This window comes from Kogia breviceps, chromosome 5 (assembly GCF_026419965.1).
Source record: "Kogia breviceps isolate mKogBre1 chromosome 5, mKogBre1 haplotype 1, whole genome shotgun sequence".
NCBI lineage: Eukaryota > Metazoa > Chordata > Mammalia > Artiodactyla > Physeteridae > Kogia > Kogia breviceps.
In genome coordinates this window covers 109,305,797-109,323,442 of record NC_081314.1, presented here as the reverse complement: position 1 = coordinate 109,323,442, position 17,646 = coordinate 109,305,797, and the positions used below count along the sequence as shown (strand labels likewise).

The 17,646-nt window shown below is 37.3% G+C and overlaps 1 protein-coding gene across 1 annotated transcript in view; it reads left to right on the top strand.

Annotated features, from left to right (window-relative positions):
• Positions 1-11,101, top strand: part of CSNKA2IP (casein kinase 2 subunit alpha' interacting protein) — a 121,536-nt gene extending 110,435 nt beyond the window's left edge. Inside the window, exon 2 of the mRNA XM_059063960.2 lies at positions 8,715-11,101. Coding sequence (XP_058919943.1) covers positions 8,990-11,101 — 2,112 coding nt within the window. The 5' untranslated portion in view covers positions 8,715-8,989. The remainder of the gene's footprint in view (positions 1-8,714) is intronic.
• Positions 11,102-17,646: the final 6,545 nt, after the last annotated feature.

Genomic DNA, 17,646 nt, shown 5'->3' with positions numbered 1-17,646 from the left:
TCACACATAAAATTATGAATTATTTTTTGTGCATATAATACTTTTCATTCAACATTTTGTATATGACATTCATCCATGTAGTTGCATGATGCTAGACTTTCTGTTAATTTTCATTGTTTGGTATTTTATTGAATGAATATATCACAATTTATTTATATATTCTATTAATGATGGACAGTTAATTCTAGTTTGAAGTAATTAGGAATAATGCTCCAATGAATATCCTAGTATATGTATTTTGGTACCAACATATATGCATTGCATGCCTCTTGGAATGTACCTAAGAGTGGAATATAATATACACATATGTGCGTGTGGCTCAGTATTACATATACATATATTCCCATATTTCTTCCCTCTTGTGTCTCCCTCCCTCTTACTCTCCCTGTCCCAGCCCTCTAGGTAGTCACAAAGCACCGAGCTGATCTCCCTGTGCTATGCAGCTGCTTCCCACTAGCTAGCTATTCTACATTTGGTAGTGTATATATGTCCATGCCACTCTCTCACTTTGTCCCAGCTTACCCTTCCCCCTCCCCATATCCTCAAGTCCATTCTCTAGTAGGTCTGCGGCTTTATTCCTGTCTTGGCCCTAGGTTCTTCATGACCTTTCTTTTTTCCTTAGATTCCATATATATGTGTTAGCATACGGTATTTGTTTTTCTCTTTCTGACTTACTTCACTCTGTATGAAAGACTCTAGGTCCATCCATCTCACTACAAATAACTCAATTTCGTTTCCTTTTATGGCTGAGTAATATTCCATTGTATATATGTGCCACAGCTTCTTTATCCATTCATCTGCTGATGGACACTTAGGTTACTTCCATGTCCTGGCTATTGTATATAGAGCTGCAATGAACATTGTGGTACATGACTCTTTTGAATTATGGTTTTCTCATGGTATATGCCCAGTGGTGGGATTGCTGGGTCTTATGGTAGTTCTATTTGTAGTTTTTTAAGGAACCTCCATACTGTTCTCCATAGTGGCTGTATCAATTTACATTCCCACCAAAAGTGCAAGAGGGTTCCCTTTTCTCCACACCCTCACCAGCATTTATTGTTTCTAGATTTTTTTATGATGGCCAATCTGACCAGTGTGAGATGATATCTCATTGTAGTTTTGATTTGCATTTCTCTAATGATTAATGATGTGGAGAATTCTTTCATGTGTTTGTTGGCAATCTGTTTATCTTCTTTGGAGAAATGTCTATTTAGGTCTTCTGCCCATTTTTGGATTGGGTTGTTTGTTTTTTTGACATTGAACTACATGAGCTGCTTATAAATTTTGGATATTAATCCTTTGTCAGTTGCTTCATTTGCAAATATTTTCTCCCATTCTGAGGGTTGTCTTTTGGTCTTGTTTATGGTATCCTTTGCTGTGCAAAAGTTTTAAGTTTCATTAGGTCCCATTTGTTTATTTTTGTTTTATTTCCATTTCTCTAGGAGATAGGTCAAAAAGGATCTTGCTGTGATTTATGTCATGGAGTGTTCTGCCTATGTTTTCCTCTAAGAGTTTAATAGTGTCTGGCCTTACACTTAGGTCTTTAATCCATTTTGGGTTTATTTTTGTGTATGGTGTTAAGGAGTGTTCTAATTTCATTCTTTTATATGTAGCTGTCCAGTTTTCCCAGCACCAGTTATTGAAGAGACTGTTTTTTCTCTGTTGTATATTCTTGCCTCCTTTATCCAAAATAAGGTGACCATATGTGTGTGGGCTTATCTTTGGGCTTTCTATCCTGTTCCATTGATCTATATTTCTGTTTTTGTGCCAGTACCATACTGTCTTGATGACTGTAGCTTTGTAGTATAGTCTGAAGTCAGGGAGCCAGATTCCTCCACCTCCGTTTTTCTTTCTCAAGATTGCATTGGCTATTTGGGGTCTTTTGTGTTTCCATACAGATTGTGAGATTTTTTGTTCTAGTTCTGTGAAAAATGCCAGTGGTAGTTTAATGGGTATTGCATTGAATCTGTAGATTGCTTTGGGTAGTATAGTTATTTCCACAATGTAGATTCTTCCAATCCAAGAACATGGTATATCTCTCCATCTATTTGTATCATCTTTAATTTCTTTCATCTGTGTCTTACAGTTTTCTGCATACAAGTCTTTTTTCTCCTTAGGTAGGTTTATTCCTAGATATTTTATTCTTTTTGTTGCAGTGGTAAATGGGAGTGTTTTCTTAATTTCACTTTCAGACTTTTCATCATTAGGGTATAGGAATGCAAGAGATTTCTGTGCATTAACTTTTTATACTGCTACTTTACCAAATTCATTGATTAGCTCTAGTATTTTTCTGGTAGTGTCTTTAGGATTTTCTCTGTATAGTATCATGTCATCTTCAAACAGTGACAGCTTTATTTCTGCTCTTCCATTTTGGATTCTTTTTATTTCTTTTTCTTCTCTGATTGCTGTGGCTAAAACTTCCAAAACTATGTTGAATAAGAGTGGTGAGAGTGGGCAACCTTGTCTTGTTCCTGATCTTAGTGGAAATGGTTTCAGTTTTTCACCATTGAGGACAATGTTGGCTGTGGGTTTGCCATATATGGCCATTATTATGTTGAGGTAAGTTCCCTCTATGCCTACTTTCTGGAGGGTTTTTATCATAAGTGGCTGTTGAATTTTGTCGAAAGCTTTTTCTGCGTTGATTGAGATGATCATATAGTTTTTCTCCTTCAGTTTGTTAATATATTGTATCACATTGATTGATTTGTGCATATATTGAAGAATCCTTGCATTCCTGGAATAAACCCCACTTGATCATGGTGTATGATCCTTTTAATGTGCTGTTGGATTCTGTTTGCAGTATTTTGTTGAGGATTTTTGCATCTATGTTCATCAGTGATATTGGCCTGTAGTTTTCTTTCTTTGTGACGTCTTTGTCTGGTTTTGGTATTAGGGTGATGGTGGCCTCATAGAATGAGTTTGGGAGTGTTCCTCCCTCTGCTATCTTTTGGAAGAGTTTGAGAAGGATAGGTGTTAGCTCTTTTCTAAATGTTTGATAGAATTCGCCTGTGAAGCCATCTGGTCCTGGGCTTTTGTTTGTTGGAAGATTTTTAGTCACAGTTTCAATTTCAGTGCTTGTGATTGGTCTGTTCATATTTTCTGTTTCTTCCTGGTTCAGTCTTGGCAGCTTGTGCATTTCTAAGAATTTGTCCATTTCTCCCAGGTTGTCCATTTTATTGGCATACAGTTGCTCATAGTAATCTCTAATAATCTTTTGTATTTCTGCAGTGTCAGTTGTTACTTCTCCTTTTTCATTTCTAATTCTATTGATTTGAGTCTTCTCCCTTTTGTTCTTGATGAGTCTGGCTAATGGTTTATCTATTTTATTTATCTTCTCAAAGAACAAGCTTTTACTTTTATGATATTTGCTATCATTTCATTCATTTCTTTTTCATTTATTTCTGATCTGATCTTTATGATTTCTTTCCTTCTGCTAAATTTGGGGTTTTTTTGTTCTTCTTTCTCTAATTGCTTTAGGTGCAAAGTTAGGTTGTTTATTCGAGATGTTTCATGTTTCTTAAGGTATGATTGTATTTCTATAAACTTCCTTCTTAGAACTGCTTTTGCTGTATCCCATAGGTTTTGGGTCGTCGTGTCTCCCTTGTCATTTGTTTCTAAGTATTTTTTGATTTCCTCTTTGATTCCTTCAGTGATCACTTCGTTATTAAGTAGTGTATTGTTTAGCCTCCATGTGTTTGTAATTTTTACAGATCTTTTCCTGTAATTGATATCTAGTCTCATAGCATTGTGGTCAGAAAAAATACTTGATACAATTTCAATATTCTTAAATTTACCAAGGCTAGATTTGTGATGCCAGATATGATCTATCCTGAAGAATGTTCCATGAGCACTTGAGAAAAATGTGTATTCTGTTGTTTTTGGATGGAATGTCCTATAAATATCAATTAAGTCCATCTTGTGTAATGTATCATTTAAAGCTTGTGTTTCCTTATTTATTTTCATTTTGGATGATCTGTCCATTGGTGAAAGTGAGGTGTTAAAGTCCCCTACTATGATTGTGTTACTGTCGATTTCCCCTTTTATGGCTGTTATTACTTGTCTTATGTATTGAGGTGCTCCTATGTTGGGTGCATAAATATTTACAATTGTTATATCTTCTTTATGGATCGATCCCTTGATCATTATGTAGTGTCCTTCTCTATTTCTTATAATAGACTTTATTTTAAAGTCTATTTTTTCTGATATGAGAATTGCTACTCCAGCTTTCTTCTGATTTCCATTTGCATGGAATATCTTTTTCCATCCCCTAACTTTCAGTCTGTATGTGTCCCTAGGTCTGAAGTGGGTCTCTTGTAGACAGCATATATATGGGTCTTATTTTTGTATCCATTCAGCCAGTCTGTGTCCTTTGGTGTGAGCATTTAATCCATTTACATTTAAGGTAATTATCAATATGTATGTTCCTATTACCATTTACTTAATTGTTTCGGGTTGTTCTTGTAGGTCTTTTCCTTCTCTTGTGTTTCTTGCCTAGAGAAGTTCCTTTAGCATTTATTGTAAAGCTGGTTTGGTGGTTCTGAAAGCTTTTGCTTGTCTGTAAAGGTTTTAATTTCTCCATCAAATATGAATGAGATCCTTGCTGGGCAGAGTAATCTTGGTTGTAGGTTTTTTTCCTTCATCACTTTAAATATGTCCTGCCACTCCCTTCTGGCTTGTAGAGTTTCTGCTGAAAGATCAGATGTTAACCTTATGGGGATTCCCTTGTATGTTATTTGTTGTTTTTTCCTTGCTTCTTTTAATATTTTTTCTTTGTATTTAATTTTTGACAGTTTGATTATTATGTGTCTTGGCGTGTTTATCCTTGGGTTTATCCTGTATGAGACTCTCTGTGCTTCTTGGACTTGATTGACTATTTCCTTTCCTACATTAGGGAAGTTTCCAGCTATAATCTCTTCAAATATTTTCTCAGTCCCTTTCTTTTTTCTTCTTCTTCTGGGACCTCTATAATTCGAATGTTGGTGCATTTAATGTTGTCCCAGAGGTCTCTGAGACTGTCCTGAATTCTTTTCATTCTTTTTTTCTTTATTCTTCTCTGCAGTAGTTATTTCCACTATTTTATCTTCCAGGTCACTTATCCGTCCTTCTGCCTCAGTTATTCTGCTATTGATCCCATCTAGAGTATTTTTCATTTCATTTATTGTGTTGCTCATTGTTGCTTGCTTCCTCTTTATTTCTTCTAGGTCCTTGTTAACTGTTTCTTGCAATTTGTCTGTTCTATTTCCAAGATTTTGAATCATCTTTACTATCATTATTATGAATTCTTTTTCAGGTAGACTGCCTATTACCTCTTCATTTGTTAGGCTGGTGTGTTTTTAATCTTGCTCCTTCATCTGCTGTGTGTTTTTCTGTCTTCTCATTTTGCTTATCTTACTGTGTTTGGGGTCTCCTTTTTGCAGGCTGCAGGTTTGTAGTTCCTGCTATTTTTGGTGGCTGTCCCCAGTAGCTGAGGTTGGTTCAGTGGGTTGAGTAGGTTTCCTGGTTGGGGGTACTAGTGCCTCTGTTCTGGTGGATGAGGCTGGATCTTGTCTTTCTGGTGGGCAGGTCCACGTCTGGTGGTGTGTTTGGGGATGTTGGTATCCTTATTATGATTTTAGGCAGCCTCTCTGCTAATGGATGGGGCTGTAGACCTGTCTTGCTCTTTGTTGGGCATAGGGTGTCCAGCACTGTTCGTTGCTGGTCCTTGAGTGAAGCTGGGTCTTGGTGTTGAGATGGAGCTCTCTGGGAGATTTTCAGCATTTGATAGTGCATGTAGCTGGGAGGTCTCTTGTGGACCAGTGTCCTGAGATTGGTTCTCCCACCTCAGAGACACAGCCTTGACACCTGGCTGGGGCGCCAAGAGCCTTTAATCTACACGGCTCAAAATAAAAGGGAGAAAAAATAGAAAGGAAAGAAAGGAAGGAAGGAAGGAAGGAGGGAGGGAGGGAAGGAAGGAAGGAATAAATGAAGAGAGGGAGGAAGAAAGGAAGGGAGGAAGGAAGAGAGGAAGGAAGGGAGGAAGAAAGGAAGGAAGGGAGGAAGGAAGGGAGGAAAGAAGGGAGGAAGGAAGGAAGGAAGAAAGGAGGGAAGTAGGGAAGAAAGGAGGGAAGAAAGGAAGAAAGAAAGGGAGAAGACAAAATAAAGTAGGATAAAATATAGTTATTAAAATAAAAAATAATTATTAATAAGAAAAATTTCTATTTAAAAAAAAAAACAAAAAACGGGTTGCTCTAACCCTAGGACAAATGGTGAAAACAAAGCTATACAGACAAATTCTCACACAGCAGCACACACATACACACTCACAAAAAGAAAAAAGGGGAAAATAATAGTATATCTTGCTCCCAGAGTCCACCTCCTCAACTTGGGATATTTCACTGTCTATTCAGGTTTTCCACAGATGCAGGGCACTTCAAGTTGACTGTGGAGGTTTAATCCGCTGCTTTTGAGGCTGCTGGGAGAGACCTCCCCCTCTCCTCTTTGTTCGCACAGCTCCTGGGTTTCAGCTTTGGACTTGGCCCTGCTTCTGCGTGTAGGTCGTCCGAGGGCGTCTGCCCTTCGCTCAGACAGGACGGGGTTAAAGGAGCAGCTGATTCGGGGGCTCTGGCTCACTCAGGCCGGGGGGAGGGAGGGGCACGGATGTGGGGCGAGCCTGCGACGTCAGAGGCCGGCGTGACGCTGCACCGGCCCGAGGCGCACCGCGCGTTTTCCCGGGGAAGCTGTCCCTGGATCCCGGGACCCCGGCAGTGGCGAGCTGCATGGGCTCCCGGAAGAGGCGGTGTGGAGAGTGACCTGTGCTCGCACACAGGCCTCTTGGTGGCGGCAGCAGCAACCCTAGCATCCCACACCCGTCTCTACTGTCCATGCCGACAGCCGCGGCTCGCGCCCGTTTCTGGAACGCCTTTACGCGGTGCCCTTAATCCCCTCTCCTCGCGCCCCAGGAAGCAAAGAGGCAAGAAAAAGTCTCTTGTCTCTTTGGTAGCTCCGCGCCCGTTTCTGGAGCTCCTTTAGGCGGTGCGCTTAAACCCCTCTCCTCGCGCACCAGGAAGCAAAGAGGGAAGAAAAGGTCTCTTGCCTCTTCGGCAGCTCCAGACTTCAACTGGACTCCCTCCCGGCCAGCCGTGGTGCACTAACCCCTTCAGGCTGTTTTCACTCTGCCAACTCCAGACCTTTCCCTGGGATCCGACTGAAGCCCGAGGCTCAGCTCCCAGCCCCGCCCGCCCCGGCGGGTGAGCAGACAAGCCTCTCGGGCTGGTGAGTGCTGGTCGGCACTGATCCTCTGTGCGGGAATCTCTCCGCTTTGCCCTCCGCACCCTGTTGCTGCGCTCTGCTCCGCGGCTCCGAAGCTTCCCCCTCCGCCACCCACAGTCTCCGCCCGCGAAGGGGCTTCTAGTGTGTGGGAATCTTTCCTCCTTCACGTCTCCCTCCCACTGGTGCAGGTCCCGTCCCTATTCTTTGTCTCTGTTTATTCTTTTTTCTTTTGCCCTACCCAGGTACGTGGGGAGTTTCTTGCCTTTGGGGAGGTCTGAGGTCTTCTGCCAGCGTTCAGTGAGTGTTCTGTAGGAGAAGTTCCACGTGTAGTTGTATTTCTGATGTATCTGTGAGGAGGAAGGTGATCCCCGCATCTTACTCTTCCTCCATCTTCTCGCTTCCACGGATTAGTAAGTTATTGAAGCATAGAAATAACCATGAAACCAAATTCTGATAGCGGTCATTCTTCAAGGGCCTTAAGTCAGTGTTCTAATTGGCTAATCCCTGCATCAGTTAGAATTATTCTTGGGTTTTTTGTCATATAGTGTGTTTTAGCCTTAAAACCTGAAGAACAAACCCTTGACCATGAAAAATGCACTGAAATAGTGTCATGTTAAACCATGTGTTGCTTTTTAAGAAGCACCATAGCTGTGTTTCCTGAGTAGTAAATGCTTGTATCACTTTTGACCAGATAGAAGGTTCTGTTTTTTTATGAACTTTCTATAGTTCATTTAAAAATTCTAAATATAACTAATGTGATTCCTTAGGAATAAAGTGAAAATAGGACAGAACTGGTTATGTAAGCCTGAGAACTACACTGAGTTGAGAACAACAGAAAAGAATTCAGTGAAGATCTGGAGAGAAATAAGAGAATGAATGAGAGAATCAGAGTAGAGAGAAATAATGGACATGAATGAAGAACACTGTTTGAAAAAGTAGTGATCAACAGTTTCAAAAGCTGCAATAGTGACAAATAAGACTAAGACTGAAAGTATGCAATAGACATTCAACTAGAATTATGGACTTTTAGAAGTAAGCTAAAAGGTGATAATGATGGGTAATTGAATCTAAATTGAAAACTAACATATCAGAACTTCCATTTCACTTTCTTTAAGATTCTCTTATTTCATGCAATAAACTTATCACAGACTGTTTTTTGGTTTTTTTTTTTTTTTTTTTTTTTTTACTAAAGCAGTCATTGAAAGAGTACTGAAAATAGCTATTACCTTTTATTGAGCATCTCTTATATCTTGGGCACTGTTACACATTTTAGATGTATTATTTAGTCATTAGCCTAATAAATTAAACATTATATTTATCTATTTTACAGTTGGGCAATTGGGCATTTAGAAAGTTTAATTCAAAAGTTACACACACAGTAGTTCTCCAGTCACTACAAATTGTTTGAGAAAATTAATATCCCTATCAGGATCTCTTCTGAACCTTCTTCACTCTTTTGTTAACAGGCATTATTTCCTCAAGAGGAAAAATCTCTAAAGAGAAGACAGAGAAGAATCTCAATTGGTGACACTTTTTTCAACCTCATTTACACCTCAATTTTGAAACACTCTATAATATTTAGGAATTAACAAAAAGGTTACATGATAGATGATAGAAACTACCTAAGTTTTTTATTTAAAAGTATTTGTTGTCCATGGAATCCAGCTAAAAGACTCTTATCAGTTACTAAAACATCCCTGCAAGCCAACTGCTTTCAGAAAGACCTCTAGACTAGCACAAGATGCCACTAGCATACTATGATCAACAGTTTGTGCCATTAGAACGCTCTTACCAACTGGCCACAAGCAACTCATTAACACGTCAACACACAGATGAAAAACAAAAGCAACCCAATAACCAATCTGTGGTCAGAGTACAATCCCATAGTAATAACCTTGCAGTGCATACCCGAAACTCTAACCAGAAGGTACAGAGATGCTCAATATTGCCCTCTGCCAAGTCTCAGGACACAATTTCATGGGACCTCTATAACAGGGTTCTGAAATCACTATTATCTCACTCCAAATGTCAGGCCACACCTTCATTACACCTCCACCAGAGAACTCCCTTGTGGCCTAATAAGAAAGGCTTGAGCTCACCGTTGTCCCACGCCAAACCTCAGATGACATCTTCACTTGACCTCACCAAGACATCATCGCCAGATCCCAATCAAACAGCCTGGAGCTCACAATTACCCTTTCCCGATCTTCAGAATACATCTTCCCTAGACCTTTGCTGGATATCACCTTCACTGAAGTCTAATCAAAGAGTCTCAAGTTCATCATTATATGCCCTCAAACATCAAGAAACTCCTTCCCCAGACTGCCTATGGACATTGTCATCTTTGGAACCTAATCAAAGAGCCTTTAGCTCAGCGTTACCCCAGTCCAAGCCTCAGAAATCCTCTTCATTGGATAGCCTTTGGATCTCTTTGTTAGAGCACAATCAAAGATGTTTGAGCTCACCGTCACTCAACTCTACACCTCAAATACATGACTTGCTTCAGACATCACCTTCTTTGGAGCCCAGTCAGATGACTCTGAGCTCATCGATACCTGATTCCAGACCTCAGACAACACCTGTATTGAGCTCTAATTCCAGTGTTCTGAGATTAACGTTGTCCAACTCAAAAGAAAGGAAACCACCTTTACCACATTCTATGCATCAGTCAAAGAGTTTGCCATTGTTCCAGCCCAAAACACTTGATCGTAACTTCAGGACCCTAAGTTCACCAGTGTGTCACTCAGAATTTCAGAATACCACTTCACTAAGTGACAAACACAAGGTCACAGATCTTCCCTCACCCCATCCCAAACCAAGTATCTCAGGTCCATCATTATTAAGCTCCAAACACTGCATCAGGAACATAGCTGCTTTAACATTGGGCTCCAGACTCCAGAGTAAAAGCAGTTTTGGTCTTTATGAAAAGACAGAACCAAATAAGGAAAATCCATGGACTTTAAGTTATATTCATCCCTGCATTATCAAAGGTGGAACGGTCCCTGATGATATTGTAAATAAAATTGTCAATTCTCTCTCCAAGACCAGAATCCAGAGGGATTTCTGTAGGCAGATTCTCTTTCGAAGGATGAGGGGAAGGGCAAATCCTCATCCTGGTCCCCGCATTTCATCAAGTTATATGGTTTGTTTAGCTTGTGCTTCCTGCATAAAATCTCAGTGTAACCATCTTACAGGAAGGGAAGACCCTCGTGCTGCAACACTATTTGTCAGTCCAACACCTGAGATCACTCCTGAGGGAGAAATAGAGGTGAAACTAGCTTTTATCCTTTCCCTACCAGAGACTTCTTTTTCATTCCCTGTGAAAGAAAATCAGCCTGATGAAGTCCCTGAAGAAAACCTTGAAGGAATGGGGGAGATATCAAAATTTTTCCCTACCTCTGAACCTGATATCACCGAGGAGGCTAATGTGAAGAAAACATGGCTGACAGTAGCCCCTGAAAACCAAGCTGTAAGCCAACAGCCCCAGGATATAGACTGGCTGCTCTATGTTAAGAAAAGTAGTAACCCTCAGTCGCAGTTTGTACTCCCCTCCTCTTCCTCCTCCACATCTTCCTCCTCATCGTCCTCTTCTTCTTCTTCCACTACACCCCCTTTCCCCCCTCCTCCTCTGAAAGAGTCTACCCTCTCAGGCTGTGTGTCCACTAAGGTACTTAGTTACCACCGGCTGCCTCCAGGGGTCTCCTGGCTTGAGTTTATATGTAGTAAACATCACCAGCCACTTCCTGGAAAACCATGTCCGAGTCAATCACCATCTCCCCAGACAAGTCCTATGAGGAATAACACCGCAGTAAAAAGGAGAAAGGGGCCAAAGATACTGTTCAAAATTTTCTAGACAAAGGTTCAAAATGAGAGAAATCTTGATTAACTTTTTTGTTTCTTTGAAGGCGATTGACCTCTTAGTTCTTTGACATTAGAGATTGATTTCCTATCATGCTTATTAAAATTCTTAATATTAACAAAGCATGCCTCTATAATTCAGCTGATGAAGCAGCTAGTTGAGGGGAACTATTACTCTTAAGTCTATTTTCTACTTAAATAATAGACTATGATCTCCTAGAAGCCAAATTGAATCCTATGTTTTTAACCAAATGCCTGGCTTACAGTAACCACTATAAAATAATTGTTAAATAAATGAATAATAATCGGCCATAGACCAGAAACACCTCATTTGTCTTGCCCTGAACAGTATCTAACTCATTATTATTCTCCTTCCTCATAAGATATAATAATGACAGTATCCTTAAACCAGTGTATGCTAATCCGTTTCCCTACCTGTAAAGAAAATTTACATCATGTTCAACAGGTAAGAATATATATAGAAAGGAAACTTTTCAGTTATGTGTTCCTAGGGAAAATTCTTCTGTGCTAAGATCCCAAACTCTGAAATGCAATGATTTACTCAACCTTAGTTAGCAAATCTCAGGAAAGAATAACTAACTGATGCAGACAACCCTACCTTATGCTGACTGTGCCAACATTTAAATTATGGGCTCTAAAGTCACTTGTTCATCACTTCTACCTATACAACCTAAACGGGTTAATAAAAATGTTTAAAAATGTTTTTGTTCCACTGGGTCCACTAGTAGTGGGAAGAGGAGGGAATTGTCTTACCTACAACCTTAAGTGATTATCTCTAACCCCAAGGGCTACAATTAGCTTCTCTTGCATGCACTGATGGCTCACTGTTCTGCCTCTGCACTCCACGTCTTTCTGAACACCAGTTTGCACATGGGGCTTTTCCAGTGGAACATTGCACAGGCCCCTCAAACTCAATATGGTCAAACCAGAATTTATCATCTTTACATTTACAACTTGCATCTTTACATTATCGTCCTTTGCCCTCTATGTTCCCTATTTCAGTGGATGTACCACTATCTGTCATGGAGTTTGACTGTTTTTCTCATTGCCTGCCCCTCTCCAGGTCCATGTGTTCCATGGCCTTATTGTCTCCAGAATCCAGCTTTTTTCTTCAACCTCACTGCCCCTATTCTAGTTGTGGTCACAGCGTTTGTCAGCTGGATTACTCCTAAACATGCATTTTAACTTTTGAATGCATTTCTGAGACAAAATTTAATAATGCCATTTCACTGTTTATAACACGTTTATCATTGCCCACTGTTTTCTGGGAAATATCTAAATTCCTTTTATGATTGAATCATAATTTTTCAAAATTATTTTCGAAAAAATTTTTCAGAAATCTTTTCAAAAAAGATCTCTTATTCTTCTCCAGTTTCAGCCACATTAATTTCTTTACAGTGTGAAGCAATCATCCTACACTTCTAAAACAACAATTCTCCTATCCAGAAATATCCTTCCTTCTATACATTTTTGCTCTACAGGGCTCTAGTTTGTCTTAACATCTTCTGGGAAGTCTTTTCCTGATCCACTTACAAAGAGAGAGTTTAGCTGGCCTTCTTATTACCATGAAACTCTGTTTTTACTCTTCATACTGCTCTTAACCATATTATAAAGCAATTATTTCTTGTCTGTCTTCACTCACTAGACTGAAAACTTCTTATTCACCATTTTATTTCTAGTTTTTATCTAGTCCTTGAAATAGAGTATATTCCCTAAAATATGTATTGATATTGAATTAATGCTACTGAAGCTCTTCATCTGTTTAAAATTCTCTGAAATAAGTAATACTTCATCTGTTTGCTTCTTTCCCATACTAGTATTGAATTGTTTTTTGTACTCTTTGTCTTGGTGAGAACATACATAAACATGTTATTGATGACGGTAGTCATCCTTGTCTTATGTCTTATGTTAAAAGTGTTCCTTTCTAGTATTTCAGTATTTAATATGATGTAGGCTTATGCATAGCTGATCAATGATGATGAAGAAGAACTTAGGTGTGTGATAATGTGTTCAAGCCTTTCTCCAACCTCTTTAGAACACCCTTGACATATGCTTAATTCACCTTGAATATCTCTTTTGATGACACACATCATCTGTATAATTACTTCTTTAATATGTTCTCTACTAGACTAAACTTCATGAGGGGAGGTCTTGTGTCTGTCTTGTTTACCACTAACTTCTCAGGACCTAGTGATACCTGGCACATACTAAGTATTCAATAAATATTTATGGAATAAAATTAAACCAAGGAGTTCAACTGATTTTTATGTCTTGATGTAATTTACATGTTTAATTTTCCATTGTTTAGCTTATTTTCTAAACTTTATGCCTCATTTTAAAATTTTTCTGTATTTTTTGGACTACTATTTAATTATTTTTAACTTCTCCACTGTATTGGCAGTTATTTATTTTGTTCTTAATTAGAACAGTGTCTACTTTCAGAAAAACATTTTTAAGAATTCTTTAACCATTATTTCCTAGTTTTTAAATTTGGAAATAAAATCGCATGAAACTTAATGGGAAAAATACACGGCAACGGCAAATATCCGACTCACTCTTCCAGCTTCTGCTGACATACCAAGAGATTTCAAAATAGGGAACAATACGTGTTGTGCCAGAAAGATCAAGAAATTTCTGTCAGATCTTATACAGATGAGAGCAGATTTCAGAAGGGCGGAAGAACTCAAAATTTACTATGTTTCAGTAAAGAGATCATCTGAAAAGTAATAAAAAAAGATTTGTGTCTCATTAGTGCCTTTTCCCTTAAATGGAAAGGCCTGGACATGCAAACAGGCTACATAGGAATTGGGAAGTAGAAAGTAGATTCTCTAAATTGTCACATTTTTATCAAACCAACTGTTATAAAATGGTATGACATATCTTGATGATAATTTGACAATAATATCAAAACCTTAATAATATACATAATCATTTTCCTTAGGATCATCTTCCTTGGAATTTATTTTAAAGAAATTGTCAGGACTATGTAGAGTCATATAAACAAGTAGGCATTGTGTTTCTTTATAATAGTGAGGGACTGGAAGCAGTCTTGTTTATTAACAGAAAAGTGTTTAAATACACCATGATCCATACAAGTGACGCTTTTCCTAGTGAAAAAAAATGTTATTTCTAACATTGCACCTACATTTATGTTAGGAATAGAACTACTTTCTTTAGGAAAATATCTTGAGAAACCTTGAGCATGGCTAGTGATCCTGAGCATGTTGAAAGAAGAAAATGAAACAAAGAGGAGATAGATAAACTACTGCATTTAAATTTCAAAAAGGAACTTCTCGATCAGAGACAGTGAAGAGAGAGAATTTATTATCATTTATGATTTAAGTGAAAACATACTCAGATTATAAGACATCACATGCAGTTTATATATGATTCCACCTTGTCAAACATTGAAATTTTGCATATATATATCTGTGTGTACTTGTGTAAAATCTGTTTCATATATATGAGAAAGATGGAGTGACTGGAAGTAAACACCAAAATGTTGAATAAAGGTAGTTATTACGGGACAATAGTTATAATGGAGTGTTTAGGAATGGGTAGATTTTTTTTCTTTTTCTTTTCTATATTTTCCAAATCTTCAATGAATATGAATTCCTTTTATAATCAACTTAAAACTAATGTCATAAAAATGAAAAAATGAAACATGCTGTCTCTATTTTAGATAAAATATGTAGCATACAATTTTGCTGTTCTAGTCCTTTCTACGTATTGGTATCATTTGTGGCTTTGCTAATAATACATACAGAAAATATATATTTCTATGAGATATCTTCAGAAGAAATGCATTTCTATTGTTTTAAAGTCTATTAAAATATTTTTTTAAATTTCATATTCTCTACTTCAGTATTCATTGCCAGACTTATACCATTCTTTTATTTATTCATGCTTTTGTTTATTTTTATTATGAATTACTTTAACCCATAGGGAATAATAGTCAATATATTTATGAAAGTCTTTTCACTACTACCCAGCTTTATCTAATCTTGTTCTTTGGTTACATTTACTTCATGTGTTAAAAAAATAAAACATTATTGTTACTAGTGCTAACATTTGTGTATATAACCATCCAGGATCCCAATCCTATCCTGCATTCTCTAGAAGTAAACACTGTCCTGAATTTGCTGTAGGTCATTTTTATCTATTTTTTTAAGAAATTTACTAAATATTTACAGAGCCATAGAAATCAATCCTTTTTTGGATGTTTTAAAGCTTTGTACATATTTTATTATAATGTATTTTAACATTTTAAAATGCGTGTTTTTTGATCTGGAGTATGTTTCTGAAATTTATCCTTGTTATAAGATATAGATTTTCATTTCCATTTATATACATATATATATACACACATATATATGTGTATATTGTCTATATACACATATACATACATGTATATTATATAACTGCATAGTGTGGAATTATTACAGTTTTTGGTTAATTTACATTTTTATCATTTCATACAATGTTACACTGACATTCTTTAAAAAGATTTTTATTGAGGTATAATTGACCTACAATATTATATCAGTTTCAGGTGTAGAACATAATGATTTGATATTTATGTATACTACAAAATGATAACCACAGTAAGTCTAGTTAACTTCCATCCTCATACATAGTTACACATTTTTGGTGTGTGTGTGTGATGAGAATTTTTAAGATGTAGTCTCTTAGCAACTTTCAAATATGTGTTCTACACCTGAAACTGATATAATGTTGTAGGTCAATTATACCTCAATAAAAAAAGTTTTTAAAGAATGTCAGTGTAACATTCTATGCAATGATAAAAATGTAAATTAACCAAACACTGTAATAATTCCACACTATGCAGTATTGTTAACTATAGTCACCATACACATTCTTTTTCATGTCCTATTTTGCACATGAGTGGGAAGTTCTCTAGAGTCATGCTGTGTAACATTTTATCCATGGATTAGCAGCATCTGTATCACTTAGGATCTTGTTAGAAAGATCACCTCATCTCAAATATACTGAATCATAATCTGAATTTTATAAGATCCTTAGGTAACTTTTATGCACTTTAAGCATTTGAGAAACTTTGTGTTAGAGTACATAAGCTAGAGTAGAATTGATGATTGCAACAGTGCTGTCCAATAAGAATATAACATGTCATAAATAATTTTAAAATTTCTTGTAGCCATATTAGAAAGCAAAAAGAAACAGGTAAAATTATTTTAATAATATATTGTAATACCATATATCTAAAAGTTTCCCATTTCATAATGTAATTAAGACTTGTTCTCAACCAAGGTTGAGTTTGCTCCTAGGGGATGTTTGGCAATGTCTGCAGACTTTTTTTTTTTTTTTTTTTTTGGCTGTATTGGGTCTTCGTTGTTGTGTGCAGGCTTTCTCTGGTTGCAGTGAGTGGGGGCTACTCTTCGTTGCAGTGCACGGCCTTCTCATTGTGGTGGCTTCCCTTGTTGCAGAGCACAGGCTCTAGGCACGCAGGCTTCAGTAGTTGTGGCACGTGGGCTCAGTAGTTGTGGCTTGCAGACTCTAGAGCGCAGGCTCAGTAGTTGCAGTGCATGGGCTTAGTTGCTCTGTGGCTTTTTCCCGGACCAGGGTTCGAATCTGTATCCCCTGCATTGACAGGTGGATTCTTAACCACTGCACCACCAGGGAAGTCCTGCAGACATTTTTTATTGTCATCACTGGAAGGATGTTTTAGATGTTCTATGTCATGACTAGGTAGAGGCCAGGGAAGCTACTAAATATACAATGCAAAGAATAGCCCCCAATGAAGAATTATCCAGTCAAAAATATTAATAGTGTTAAGTTTGAGAAACTTTAAATTAATATAACAAATATTAGTGATATATATATTTATATATATGTATATATATTTATATATATTTGCTCTTCAAAATCTGTTGACTTTAACACTTAGAGCACATTACAATTCAGACTAGCCACATTTCAACAACTCAATAGCCCCATTGAGCAGTATAGGATTATATCATGAAAGTATTTTAAAATTTGTTGGATATTGCCAAATTACTACTCAAAATATTTATACCAATATACGTGCACACAAATAATGTATGAAGCTCCTACTGCATTGTAACCCCATCAGCATTAAATAATTTTCAGACTTTTTGATTCCTGGCTTATACTAATAATATGGTTCATACAAATAAAATGATCTCCTTTTACTGTGCTTTAAATTTTTACCTCTCTTATTGCTAGTTACCTTAAACATTTTTCCATTTTTATTGACCTCCTAGCTTTCCTCTTTTGTGTCTTGCCTTCAAAAGCTTTGCTCACCATTCTATTGAGTGCTTTATTTTTTAATTAATTTGTAGAAATTTTTATATGTGTATTACAAACATACACTCTTTGCCTTGGCTTGATATTAACCTGTCCTTATGTTATCTCCATATATGTTACTTGGTCATCATGTGTTATTATCATACCCTGCTGAATTCAGTTTTCTAAAACTGACTTATAATTATACATCTGTGTTCAAAAGTATTGTAGAAA